The sequence below is a fragment of the Drosophila yakuba genome, chromosome 2L (assembly GCF_016746365.2).
Source record: "Drosophila yakuba strain Tai18E2 chromosome 2L, Prin_Dyak_Tai18E2_2.1, whole genome shotgun sequence".
NCBI classification, from domain to species: domain Eukaryota; kingdom Metazoa; phylum Arthropoda; class Insecta; order Diptera; family Drosophilidae; genus Drosophila; species Drosophila yakuba.
In genome coordinates, this window is record NC_052527.2 from 11,231,673 (window position 1) to 11,245,460 (window position 13,788).

At 45.9% G+C, this 13,788-nt stretch overlaps 3 protein-coding genes and 2 non-coding genes across 8 annotated transcripts; 4 read left to right on the plus strand and 1 right to left on the minus strand.

Annotated features, from left to right (window-relative positions):
- The first annotated feature begins 9 nt into the window (after positions 1-9).
- On the plus strand, positions 10-11,714 carry LOC6527747 (unconventional myosin-IXa). 4 transcript variants are annotated; one of them, XM_015198308.2, is made up of 8 exons: positions 10-472; positions 591-808; positions 6,345-6,631; positions 6,816-7,421; positions 8,169-8,873; positions 9,417-11,076; positions 11,140-11,297; positions 11,372-11,714. In XM_015198308.2, the coding sequence occupies exons 1-8, from the start codon at positions 42-44 to the stop codon at positions 11,615-11,617; spliced, it is 4,311 nt and encodes a 1,436-aa protein (XP_015053794.1). In that variant the 5' UTR covers positions 10-41; the 3' UTR covers positions 11,618-11,714. The 4 variants fall into 4 exon arrangements, with proteins under 4 accessions (XP_015053794.1, XP_002088827.2, XP_039226411.1 ...); XM_002088791.3 differs by lacking the exons at positions 10-472; positions 591-808 and adding an exon at positions 1,717-2,824; XM_039370477.1 differs by lacking the exons at positions 10-472; positions 591-808 and adding exons at positions 1,717-2,026; positions 2,535-2,824 and having other exon boundaries at positions 9,417-11,297.
- Trnad-guc lies at positions 5,009-5,080 on the plus strand. Its single transcript has one exon. It is a non-coding gene; the product is annotated as a tRNA-Asp (tRNA).
- Trnad-guc lies at positions 5,314-5,385 on the minus strand. Its single transcript has one exon. It is a non-coding gene; the product is annotated as a tRNA-Asp (tRNA).
- On the plus strand, positions 5,579-6,281 carry LOC6527746. The gene has a single exon (XM_002088790.3). The coding sequence runs from the start codon at positions 5,666-5,668 to the stop codon at positions 6,077-6,079; it is 414 nt and encodes a 137-aa protein (XP_002088826.1). The 5' UTR covers positions 5,579-5,665; the 3' UTR covers positions 6,080-6,281.
- A 29-nt stretch (positions 11,715-11,743) lies between the features above and the next one.
- Positions 11,744-13,467, plus strand: LOC6527748. The gene is made up of 2 exons (XM_002088792.4): positions 11,744-13,017; positions 13,080-13,467. The coding sequence occupies exons 1-2, from the start codon at positions 12,787-12,789 to the stop codon at positions 13,290-13,292; spliced, it is 444 nt and encodes a 147-aa protein (XP_002088828.3). The 5' UTR covers positions 11,744-12,786; the 3' UTR covers positions 13,293-13,467.
- Positions 13,468-13,788: the final 321 nt, after the last annotated feature.

Below are 13,788 nucleotides of genomic sequence, written 5' to 3' on the forward strand. Positions count from 1 at the left end.
AGCTGTTGACCAGTTGATGGGTCGATCAGGATGAGGCTGCTATGTTGCTGCCGGACCAGACTTATGCCGACTACGATGTGGGCCGCCCCAAGCTGCTGACCTACCACAAGAGCAGGAGTCGCGGCTTGAAGTCCAAGTCCAAGCTGCAGCGATCCAAGAGCTCCGATGCCAGCAGCAGCAGCTACGAGCGAACGGCGGACTTCTTCGAAAACATACCGGATTTCCTCGGCGATTCCCTTCCCACCTTTCTCTACAGTCCGCCGGAGCAGCAGGATGCCCATTCGAAAGGCGGGGGCGGTGGGGTGCAATTGGACCGGGATCAGCTGGAGGATGAGGACGAGGAGCTGGATAGCGAGAGCAGCAGCCAGAGCGACAACTGCGAGGACGACGATGTCCTGCGACTGTGCGAGGACTTCCTCTGTCGCCATCGCATGCGACCCGACTTCTTCTGCCAGTACCACAAGGCAGTCAGGTGAGTGATTTTGAGTGATTAAATTAAATCCTACAAACTCAAATAATATTATAAAATTGTTAAATTAGTGAAAATATACTTCCTTCATGTGTATTTCTATTTTTGATTTTATTTTTAGTTCCACAACGGCGTCACCAAAGCAAACGAAAACCTCAACCCCCAATGGGCAGTGCAAGTCCGTATCCCCGCCGGGAAAAGTGCAAGTGGACAAAAAGGACCTCCAGTCGAACAGGACGAGTGCTGTGGTGGAGAGGTTTGCCAAGTTCTCAGCCATTTACACGCTTCCAGTGCCCAAGAGGAAGAAGGCCTGCAACAAAACCACAGGAAATATTACAGGTAAAAGCAAATTACCTTGTATATAACATACATATATAATATAACGAAAGCTGGAACACAAAAGTTGATTACTGAACCCAAATCTATGTTATTAAAAATAACAAATTACTGTTGAAAATGTTTGTTGGGTGATAAAATGAGTAATGGGTCTTTAGTTTCTCGCAACATTTGATTTGGCCACAGCATTTGATTACATTGTAGTCAGATTTTAAATAAAATCAACTCTTTTATTACTGCCAACCCCGTTTTAAATTATAATAAAATTAAAATTCGAAAAAAAACGGTTTTTACGGGCAAGCAGTTGCCGCAAGTTAAGTGGTGTTACATAAGCAGTTCAACCGACACACATTTTCCTTAAGCAGTTGGACTGCTTGCCTCTGCGAAGCGGTTATAAAGTAATCGATAACACATTCGACGATCGCCCGCGAAGCAGTTTTAACCGCTACAATAGCAAACCGTTATTTTAAAAAGGGAATTAACTATTTTTTTAGCTATGATTAAATGGTAAGGTGCAAATTGTTGTAAAAAAAAAGTTAGCTTGTTCCTTTATTTACGGAGCATTTTTAGAGGCACGTAGCTGTGTTTTCCCTGAAACGCCTAGCAGCTATTTAAACACCCTTGTGAATCTATGAGCATTCACACTGCAGTGTACTACTGTGGGAATTGCGAAATGCAGCAAAGCAACAAACAATCGCCACTAATTATCACGCGACCAGCGAAACGAGCCGAGAAAGAGATGGTCGGCGGGCGGAGGTTCAAACACTTGACCTCATATTTGAGCAACTGCAAACGCATCGCGGAGGGTAGAGTCTCTTACCTGTTAGAAAACAACAAAAAAAAAAAGTTACCTGGTCGAGCGGGAGAAGCCGAGATCTTAGGGAGCTGCTCCCAAGCAGCAGCAGCACAAGCGGTCGCGTTCAGTCTGCCGCTGGAGTTTGAATCGTTCGCATCGGGTGCGCTCGCGTTCGGATGTTGTACATAGTACATATACCTGCTCGCTCTCTCGTTGGAGTAAAAACCAAGTGAAACGATCGCACAAAACCCAATTATAGCTTATAATTAATCGGCGAAGAGGTCACGCGCTAGCCCAGAGTTGAAAGTGCCATCAGCAAAATCGCGGATCCCAGTGGTTCGGGTTCGATCTGAAAACTCCAACTCCAATCCATCTCCCTCCGTGTGGCTGGCTGTATACTTCGTGTGTACCTTCGAGGTATCGAGGTATCTAAGCGCACATCTACACTGGGTCTGGCTGCCTGTTGGACCTGGAGTTAAAGTTGGAGACGGAAACTCGTTTTTCAAAACCAAAACGACGAAAAAAAGTCTGCACAAAACGAGAAAATAAGCGCGGCCGCGAAGAAAACAACAATAACAACCACAGTGGCAGCAGCAGCAGCAGCAACTAAAGCACAATAATATAGGAAAAGCAAAAGCAGATCCAGAACCAAAAACCAAAGGCAAAGCCAAAACCAAAGCCAAAACCAAAGCCAAAACCTGACGGCCAGGCTTCCAGTGATTTGGTTCGTTTTGGTTTTTGGCCGCCGCTCGCCCTTCTGCATTCTTTTCGCTTGTTTACTTATTTTCGTGTGCTGTGCGGCTGCTTCACTTGTTGCAGCTGCACATACGTTCGCCCAAACGTATACATATATATATGTATATCCCTCTCGCAACATACATATGTATATATATTTATTCGGACTCGGTTTCGGGTTCGGTTTGTATGGCATAGATATAGATACGGTGCCTGCCAGAGCCTGTGCGGAAAACGAAAAACGAAATACGAATACGAATACGAAAACCTGTTCCTCCGGCCATTTGCGAGTGTATCGGTGGCGCGGTGAGAGCCTGTATACGGAATTATTCAAATAAGAAAATCGCCGTCTTGGTCGTCGTCGTCGTAGTCGTGGCCACACAAATGTTCAACAACGATGGCCACATTGGGCCTGTCAAAAGTCTTCATACTGGATAAATACTTTACCGAATTGCAAAAATTTTGGGAGACGGAGAAGAAGCTGCAGGGTAAGTTGGACAATATTCCTGTGAATAAGTTGCTCTATTGGTGAGTGGGGAATTTCGAGTTTGTTGTCCAAGTCTTTTGTATAGGGGTAGGGAATATATACATATGTACATCACCATCTTCGGCATGGGGTGCACTTCTTAAACAACTTTCACGGGAGCACATATGCACGTGTATCGTTTGAACAATAAAGTTAGTTGCCTAAGTCAAATTTCTTTACAAAAAAGCAAAGAAAAAGGATTAGTAACATACGGTTTCAGATAACATTGCAGCTGAAAGAACGGAGGTGGTACTTTCAAGTTTGTTGCTTAAGTCTTTCGATAGTTATAGACAAGAAGCGCCGATTTCTTCCTTATTTTACTCATTTTTTGATAGTTCACTGTTTTTATATTTATGTTATATATGTCCATTTTCTTTTTCAACAACAAACACATATCCGACTGAAACAGAAGACCAACTTTTTATTAAGCTTAATGGTCAAACTATTTGCTGGATTTCTTTTCTGGACAGTCTGTCGAGAGTGTCAGTTGATTGGTTCTCAACTTACTTGTCTTTGCCATCTTGGGCTGCCCGTTTGAGTTTTTCAATCAACCTCCATGAGCATTCGCAGTCGATCGCATTCATATTCATAATCATCGGCAATAACTACAAACCGAATCCGCTTATATGGATACCTGGTTGTATGGGTGTCGCTTGCCTCTCGACTTGCAACATTTCATCTGTGCGACGCGACTGTTCTTCCACACCAACCTTCTTCTCCCCTCCACAAGCCCCTGTTCCCTCTAAAAGCAGATAACTTGGGGACCAGTTTGGGCCAAGTTGGTTACTCAGCTTCCACGAAAATGTTGTCGCCCGCTTCATGCAAAAACACAGAGAACTGAAGCGTAGAGGAAAAGCCAATAAAGCTAATTGCTAATTACATTAATTTTAGTACATTAGTCTAGTTGGTGAAATGATCAGCAATTAATTGATTGGTACAGAGACTCGACATTTAACGCTTGTCTTCGTTGGAAGATTTTCTGTACCTTTTTCTGTGGCTTTTGTCTTATTTCTTGAGTGCAACTTTGGGCCACAGAAAGCACTAAAAAAACCTACACCAAAACTGGTTTCCTCTGTCTGAGCTCAAGTCATCAATGATATTGTTTTTCGTATATTGTCGACTCTGATTTTGTTATAAGCTCCAGTCTGCCTCCAGTCTTGTGGCTAACCAATACTTCGGTCGAAGGTATAACTTTGGTAGTAGTACTCTTCGTCCAAGCTTTTCACCGTTTTTCATTAGCTAATTAGTTTGATTTCCCGCTGAATGCCTGAAGGCTGTAAAAAATAGTAGACAGGTTTCTGAAACGCATAAGCTTCATAAAATCTTGTTAGCTTGTCAGCGTTTTCGGGGTGTTGGGTTGTAACAATGACCTCTCGGCCCTGTTTTGAAAGTGTTCATAAATCAGTTGGCATTATAAGCCGTTCGTCGAGTCTGCCCATTGATCTTCTATTCTCGATGTACACACGTCTTTGAAATTTTGTATCCACCTGCCGCCAACTTGTGTTTCATCTTAGCGCCTTCGGTGTCTCTATTTTTCATTAACTCCGGCGAAATTGGTTCATTAACATTTTATGTAAATGCCCACCATCTATATCTATTAAAATGACTTTTTCTGCTCCATGGGCACAAGCCTACCAAAACGATTCGCGTGCATAAAAGTCTGTTGGCCCAGGCGAAATTAATCGGTGTGAATTGATTTTCGTTGTATTGAGTTGTTAATTAGAACTAATTAAATTCCTTTTCGCCATAATGAAGATTTCCATATGGTCTGCTGATTATATGTTTTTAAGTGAGAGCCAAAGCTAACCTTACTAAATGCACACTACGAAAAAGGAACATAAATATACTAATCTCAGCTTAGCTTTCAAACTGCATCACTTTTGGATATTTATTCAAGTAATAATTTAGCATCAAGCTCAAGAGGTCCTTATAAAAAAAATCCATATATTATAAAAAGACAAAATGTCTATATATAAATATTTTACTGTTCTAAAAATACGTTACGTTATTTCGAATTGTTCTTAAGACAATATGATTATTTTAAATCAGATCAACAATTTGTATAATAATCTTTTATTGTTTGGTCTACTGTTTTTCAAATGAAGCGGTGATTTTGAATAGAACTATTGGCCAACGCCACCTAACGTCCTCGATAGTATAGTGGTTAGTATCCCCGCCTGTCACGCGGGAGACCGGGGTTCAATTCCCCGTCGGGGAGACAATTGTGCGAACTTTTTATTTTTTATTAAAATTTTAATTCTTAATATCAATAATAATTTAGCATTTCACAAGCCAACAAGATTTTAAAAAGAATTTTCAACGACTGTACTGCACGGCTCATTTATTTTCTTTTCTTATTCTACTTGTCTTCCTTTTGCAATAATGATTATTTAAATTTTAATTGTTCACATCAAAAATAATATATGAAATAAAAAAAGAATCAATCCTATTCTCCCCGACGGGGAATTGAACCCCGGTCTCCCGCGTGACAGGCGGGGATACTAACCACTATACTATCGAGGATGTTGAACATCGCTGGCCAATAGTTCTAGTTCGGAATCTCTAGTGTTCCCACTAATACCAATAACTCTAAAATTTGGAAAATAGATTAAACTAAGCAAAACATGAAAGTAATATAGCCTGCGCAAATTTACCCAGTTAATTAAAGTTATCTAATATATTTATATTTATCATACTCTCCGTGAATTTCCAGTCATGAGTTGCACTTGTTGACAGACATTTTATTAGGTTACAAAGGCTTACTCGTTCACTGTTAACTTTCATATACGTAAACTTCTTAAATATGGTAAAGGAACCCATTCCCGAAGTAGACATGAGGCTGGTGGCCAAAAATGCGGAGGCTCATCGGCGGGGCATTTTAGGCTTTGCTCCTCGAATTGGATTGCTCACTGTCGACTACGACGATCTGGACAGGATCGACAACTTTTATCTGGAGAGCCAGAGGTACCGAGACTATTACCGCGACCCGCACAACACTCTGCACAAGCCGCCACGTTTTCGGCAACATCATGGAAAGTGCGGCATCAAACTGGACACCAGTGTGCAGCACTTGACCCGGCCCATCCGTTGGGTAAAGGAGCGACAGCCAGTCATCTATCCTTCTTCAAAGGACACTGCCATGATGGTGGGCATACCAGTTTCATCCATGGTCATAGGCCACTACGACAAGTCCACGAGTGCCTCTTTTCTTCGTTAGGCAAATTGATTTCTATGCGATTGCAGGCGAGCTGAGATTTTTTGCGAAGTCTTTGTTTCCCATTATGTTGAATGCACTTGGTGGTCAGAAAGGCGCTTGCAGATTATCTCAGTTCATCTGTCAACGAATCAACGAATTCAGCTCGCAGAAAAATCTGAAATAATAATAAAATGTATCTTTTAATAAATGTGTGAATGATAAATATGCCTATTTAATTTTTCATTGATGTTCTAACAAATCATTAACTTTATCCTCCTTTCTTCAGATGCATCTTCATCCAACGAGGCAGTTCATCTGCAGCAGCGGCTCAAAAGCCTGAGCACCGAGCTGGTTACTCTGCGAAATCGACTGCACGTGGGCCATGGACCCGGTCAGGGTCAGAGCCAGGGAAATGGCGCACAGCCGGTGCCTCCAGGTCCCAATGCGGGTCCCAAGGCCAACAACTTTGACCTGAACGCGTCCAGTCCGAATCTCAACCTGAGCTCCAGCGGCGCAGGACTCTCAGCCACCGCCGTTCAGCAGCACGCCAATGGACATCACACGACATCGAAGGTATGTTGGACAGCAAAAAGGCATTCTAACAATGGATTTTGAAGTATTTGAACAAACTAAAAGACTTTAATAAGAAACGAGTTTTTCCACACTTGACTTCTGAGGCGCAATCTAGTACTTGCCTTTCTCAAGTCGGCTTCACCTTACATAAAGATTTATTTCTTTCTCTTCACTGCTCCTACAGAATCACAGCTTCAGCCACACACTGCCTGCGAACTCGGGCTCCGGAGGAGGCGCTGGAGGTGGCGCAGTGGTGTCGGCGCGGAACACCTCGATTCCACACCCACTTCCGCACCAGCTGGCCGAGAAGCCGAGTCTGCCGCATCAGCAGAGTGGCAGCGGACATGGCCAGTCCACTGGGACACTGCCGCACATGAGCGGCATGGGAAGTATCCTGGGGCAAGGTTCCCACTCCCATGCATCGGTCAACAACAACAACAACAGCAACGGCAACAGTAACAACTCCAACACACTGCCCATGCGCTCCTCGAACTCTGGACACCTGGGCAGCAATGGCGGAGGCGTTGGACACCATCTCAGCCACGCCCACAGCCAGCAATTGCCATTTATCCCGCAGTCGAAGCACACGAATCCCTGCCAGAGTGTGAAGACTCTGCCCTTTGGATTCGGCTACTCCGAGAGTCAGCAGAAGGTGCAGCAGCAAAAGCAGCCGCCGCAGGCTAACTCCTCGCCCAAGGACATGCAGGATCTGATCCACTTGTCGGGACCGCTCACCGAGCACGCCGTCATGCGAACGCTGCAGGCCCGCTTCAATGAGCAGCGGTACTTTGTGAGTATTAACGGGAGCCGCCCCTGCGAATCACTTGTGTCCACGCAGAGCAACAGAAACCATTTGGAACCGGTCCGGGGATCTACACTAGACGGCACTCTACGGCAATTATGCTGATAGTTTGTCATTAAAGCCCAACTCCGTTTGCACTCAGCCTCAGATTAACTGCTAATTTCGACAATTACTCGGCGGAAGGCCGCGGAAGTCGATATGATCTAGTCTTGGTCCCCTTGGAGAAGTTGGAGTTTGACAACCGGAGCTGCGGATGAGGTGTGAGCAGTTGGATCGGGTTTTGCACATTTGCTGGAGCAGTGTTTACTCAATTAATGGGATGCAGAATGTTAGTTTTCAGCTCACTTCAGCTTTCTCACTTTATCGCAGTATATCTAATAGATATTATCTTTGGAGTTTCCCACTGAAAGTTTTAATAGGTGTAATTATAAACATTATTTGATTAGGCAAAGCAACCACTTGTTTGGCAACTAATACCATTCTTGTTTTATTTTCGGTTAAGTGCGCTGTAGATTCCCAAAATATAATCGTGACTATAACTAAGGTAGTTAGTTAATTTATCTAAGAATGTTTTGTTGTCTTTGGGTATCAAATATCCTGCGAAATAGCTTGCTGACCCCATTGGTAGCTCGTTTTTACATTTTTCCCCGAATTTATAATGACCCCCGAAGCTTTTGACTCACCGGGTTAATTAATGTGCCATCATTTCATCATTTATCTTGCGCGGTGTTTCAGACGAACGTGGGTCCGATCTTGCTCTCCATCAATCCGTACCTGGACGTGGGCAACCCGCTGACCCTCACCTCCACGCGCGCCATGCCGCTGGCCCCGCAGCTGCAGAAGATCGTCCAGGAGGCAGTGCGTCAGCAGAGCGAGACGGGCTATCCGCAAGCCATCATCCTGTCGGGCACTTCGGGCGCTGGAAAGACGGCCAATGCGATGCTGATGCTTCGCCAGCTTTTTGCCATCGCCGGCGGCGGTCCGGAGACGGATGCCTTCAAGCACCTGGCAGCTGCATTTACAGTACTTAGATCCCTGGGATCGGCCAAAACCACAACCAACTCGGAGTCGAGTCGCATTGGCCAGTTCATCGAGGTGCAGGTGACGGATGGGGCGCTCTATCGCACCAAGATCCACTGCTACTTCCTGGACCAGACGCGCGTCATTCGTCCGCTGCCCAAGGAGAAGAACTATCACATCTTCTATCAACTACTGGCTGGTCTCAGCCGCGAGGAGCGCCAGAAGCTCCACCTGGATGGCTACTCGCCGGCCAATCTGCGCTATCTGCGCGGAGACATCGGCCAGAACGAGCAGGAGGATGCGGCGCGATTCCAGGCCTGGAAGACTTGCCTCGGCATCCTGGGCATTCCGTTCCTAGACGTCGTTCGTGTGCTGGCTGCCGTTTTGCTGCTGGGAAATGTGCAGTTTATAGATGGAGGGGTAAGTCTTAGTCCATAGTTATTTGACCCTTGAAGGAAATTATTGCAGAACCCTGGAAAATTCAAAATCTAATTGAAATCCAATTGTAAATTATATATATTTTTAAAATATTTTATTTTTAAATACTCAGCTTTCAATTTTTGCTGTCGCGTTTGTATAACTGAAACCAATGCGTCCACAGCTCCACCTGTATTTCATTTCAATACTTCAACGCCATCTAGCGGCAATTTTAGGTTCTACCCAAGTTCGTGATTAGCCGCTTGGCATACTGATGCTTCATTGGTGTGGTGGTCAGAGTGCTGGCTTTCGAATCCGTTCGCGCGAGTTCGAATCCCACTCTGGCATTCATATTTATAGAATGCAAAATTTCTTGCGCTGATGCCATATTCCATTCGTCACAATAATGGAGGTAATTTACGACTGAAAATGCCGTGATTGACAACACATTCTGAGCGAGAAATATTTTGAACATTATTTTATGATCTGATTACCAAGTTATTTAGCAAGTAGAATTACAATATCCAATTATGGTTTACATTACAGGGTCTCGAGGTGGACGTGAAGGGCGAAACGGAGCTGAACTCGGTGGCCAGTCTACTTGGCGTTCCGCCGGCGGCTCTCTTCCGTGGACTGACCACCCGCACCCACAACGTTCGTGGCCAGCTGGTGAAGTCCGTGTGCGGCGATGGCGATGCCAACATGACGCGCGATTGCCTGGCAAAGGCGCTCTACTGCCGCACGGTGGCCACCATTGTGCGTCGGGCCAATAGCCTGAAGCGCCTGGGATCCACGCTGGGCACCCTCAGCTCGGACTCCAACGAATCGGTGCACAACCAGGCGGATGTCGCCTCCCAACACGCCTCCACCATTGGCGGCGGCAATGCCGGCTCCAAGTCGATGGCGGCCCTCAATAATGCGGTGCGCCATGCCACTTCCGATGGCTTCATTGGTATACTGGACATGTTCGGCTTCGAGGAGCCTTCGCCGCATGCCCATCTGGAGCACTTGTGCATCAACCTGTGCGCCGAGACCATGCAGCACTTTTACAACACGCACATCTTCAAGTCCTCTGTGGAATCCTGTCGCGACGAGGGCATCGTGTGCGACACCGAAGTGGACTACGTGGACAATGTGCCCTGCATTGACCTGATATCCTCGCTGCGAACTGGTTTGCTCAGCATGCTGGACGCGGAGTGTTCGGTGAGGGGCACTGCCGAGAGTTATGTGACCAAGTTGAAGGTGCAGCACCGCAGCTCCAGCCGCTTGGAGACGAAACCCACCGCCGAGCCACACGATCCACGCATGTTTCTCATCCGCCACTTTGCCGGCCGGGTGGAGTACGATACCACGGACTTCCTGGACACCAATCGCGATGTGGTGCCCGACGACTTGGTGGGTGTCTTCTACAAGCACACCTGCAACTTTGGCTTCGCCACCCATCTCTTTGGCTCCGAGCTAAAGGCTCTGTATGCCCAGCAGCAGGCTCCGCGCGGTCTTAGCTTCCGTATTTCGCCCACATCGCACTCGGATCTGCTGAACGGCGACGAGCCGGTCTCCACGCTGACCCAAGACTTCCACACCCGGCTGGACAATCTGCTGCGCACCCTGGTGCACGCCAGGCCGCACTTTGTGCGCTGCATCCGGAGCAATGGCACCGAGGCGGCCGGCAGCTTCGATAGGGCGACGGTGGTGCGTCAGATTCGATCGTTGCAGGTCCTGGAGACGGTCAACCTGATGGCCAGTGGGTTTCCGCATCGCATGCGCTTCAAGCAGTTCAACGCCCGCTACCGGATGCTGGCCCCCTTCCGGCTGCTGCGTCGCAGCGAGGACAAGGCTCTGGAGGATTGCCAGCTGATACTGCAGTACGCGCTGGAGCAGCCGCCGGTGCTGGATGGTTCGGTGACACTGGCCTGGGCGCCCGGCAAGCGTCATGCCTTCCTCAGCGAGGGCATTCGCCAGCACTTGGAGCACTTGCGCACCGAGATCAGGCACAAGAGCGCCACCCTGATGCAGGCCACCTGGCGCGGCTGGTGGTGGCGCAAGAAGATGGGCAGTGGCGGGCCCAAGCGCTCCAAGCTCCCAGGTCATCAGCAGACGCCACTTTCGAACAGCAAGGCCACGCCGAACTCCGCCGCGCAGAGCAAGGCCGCATCCTCCACGATGGCCGCCCTTGCCGCGGTGGCAGCTGCTGCTCCCATTTCTGGTGAGAACCCTCCACGGGTATTCCCCTACTCCGCCAATCTAATACCCAAACTCTGTGATACAGTACCGCGCCTCTCGGCCAAGACAACGAACCTGGGCATTGGAGGCACAGTGGCCAGACCCAGGCCACAGCCCATTGCTGGGACTCCGCCGCCGGATCCGCAGGAGAAGTGCGACCAGAAGATCATACAGCAGACCTGCAACCTGTTTGGACTCGATTTGGTAGGTGTTTACCTCTCGCAATTTGTAAATGTGATTATGTGATATTCAAACTCCCGACTACTTTCATTTCACAGGAACGTCCGCCGCCAGTACCGCCATCTCGCTCCTACACAATCACCGGCAACTCGAAGATAAGCTATCCCCAAAACCGGGTCATGAAGATGAACTTCCCGGAGGAGGGACAGTCGGAGGCGGCGCAGCTGAAGAAGGGCGAGGCGGTGACCGTGGTGGGTGCCTCCACCGTTCGGGGTCACCTGATGGTGGAGCACAAGGGGCAGAGCTTCCATGTTCCCTTCCAGTTCATGACACTCAGCAAATAATGACCAGGGAGTGCAGTGGTTATGATTCTGCTGGTTATCATTCTGGCCAGACCTTAGGTGTAACAGGCTCTCTGCGTCTTCAACTCTTACCGATACTAGACGTGCCCAATGTTTTAAGACTGTAAATATTCCACTTGGTAGATTTAATTAAAAGCATTCTTTCCACGAAGCGCATGCTAACTGAGGTGCTCCAATTGGCCCCGGACTTACGTAGTATTATTATGGTCGTGTTTATTAATAAACGCCAATCGATAGGTTGTAGCTTCAATTACATACCCACAAGTGCCAATCAAATAAGTTCTTCCATCTAATTTATAAGTATTTTACATGTTACTGAGATTACATTATTTGCCGTTAAGTAATTAGTTAAGTGCGTTTCAACAACACCATTCAATTATTATTTTTGATTTCACATAAGAATTGTGCATTTTATTAGACTACGGTTCATTTTGTCATTCAAATAAACGAAGCATACATTGAAATATTTAAACTAACTCGTTTCACTACATAAATAATCTCTCGTTTTGAACAAAAATTTCGATCTGAGATGGAGCAAATAAATGTAGATATATGGATAAGTATACTAAAGTACCTGCCGATGTGCGATCAGTAATCGCTGGTCCAAGTCAACGAGAATATATGCTCCTACATGAAGTATCAATGGGGTCACCTCAAAACAGTGACCCTGTACCGCAGGGATCTGGAATTTCTGGACCGGAATAGGAGTTAGTGTTGGAGTTCCCGATTTGTGGAAATCGAATTCAGTCGAGAATCGTAGTAGTTAACTAAAACAATCTAAAATTACATTTCTACCTCAATAGAAGTAGGCGTAGATAGGCTGTATCCATTTAACTGGTGAAGGAGATTCAAATTATACATTCTGACTAAAGTATCATACCCCTTGCCAGGGAATCGAGTCAAACAGCTGAACAAAACAGATAGCATTATATTTACTTGTATTTAATTTGCATTGTATTTAATTTTGATCAGACCTAAAATAAAAGTTGTAAACTGCAAACGTACTGATTTCGATTTTTAGAAATTAAAAGCTCCATAGGTCACAACAAAATATTGGCTGTTAAGATTTTAAAAGAACAATGTCTAAGAATGATAAGTGTTTATCTTTATTGGAGCAAGAGCACCAACCTTTGTTTACCTGCAAAAGCTAAATGGATGGCAAACATTTTGCCTCAATGCAGTTGTGCTTCAAAACTTCTGAGGTGCGGATACCATTGGCAATGGATCGGACATATGTGGATGAAATTAAACAGAAAATGCGGTGGCTTCTGAATTGCGGACAGAGTGATACCGACGAACTAAAGTATAAATTGTTCGAGGTTCAAAAGGAGCTCGACGAAGCTAATGACTTTATCGCCGAAATACAATTCGAATTGGAGAGTGTAAGGTGTACCATAAACACACGAGTTCCCAGAAAATTGAATGGACTTCTATCTGAGCACAGGTTGATATACTGGCCCTCCAGAATCAGTGGCTACGCGATGAATTGTTGAAGCAAAAGGCCGAGGAGGTGGGCGTGATTCATAGGGACTTGGATGAGGATCCAGCCACTCGAATGGAGCGTCGCAGCCATCGACAGCAAGTTTCAGTCGGAATGGTGTCCACTCAGCTCGAATGCCCACTCCAGGAGCAGCGATACGGACGCAAACTGGATTAAACTAATGGCTGATTACTTGGCTCTCTATTGATGGTTGATTACTCGAAATCAGTATTTATTTATCGAAAATGATATTGTATGCCATTAGCCGCTTCCGACTACATACAAACCACTTAAAACACAAGGCTTATCTTCTTTGTCACACTTCATAAAAATATATTTCTGAATCACAGAACTCAAATATTTGATAAAGTAGCAACAAAAAAAAAAAAAAACTGTGCCTAATAATGTTTTCATTTTTGCAGTCAATGATTGCTGACTCTATACCTGTAACCTTTGACTCTTCTTTATTTGCACCATATATTTAGATGTCTAAGTTTAATTACTCTAATCCTATTAATCACCAACTGCGAATTTATGGTACCTCAAAGTCCACTTATGCGGCCAGCTAACCTTTCGAACTCCATGCATAAATCAGGCGATCCTAATTCGCCAGTAAGTACATACATATACATAAATAAAATCAATTGCATTTGCAGCTCGGTGGCTTCCTTAA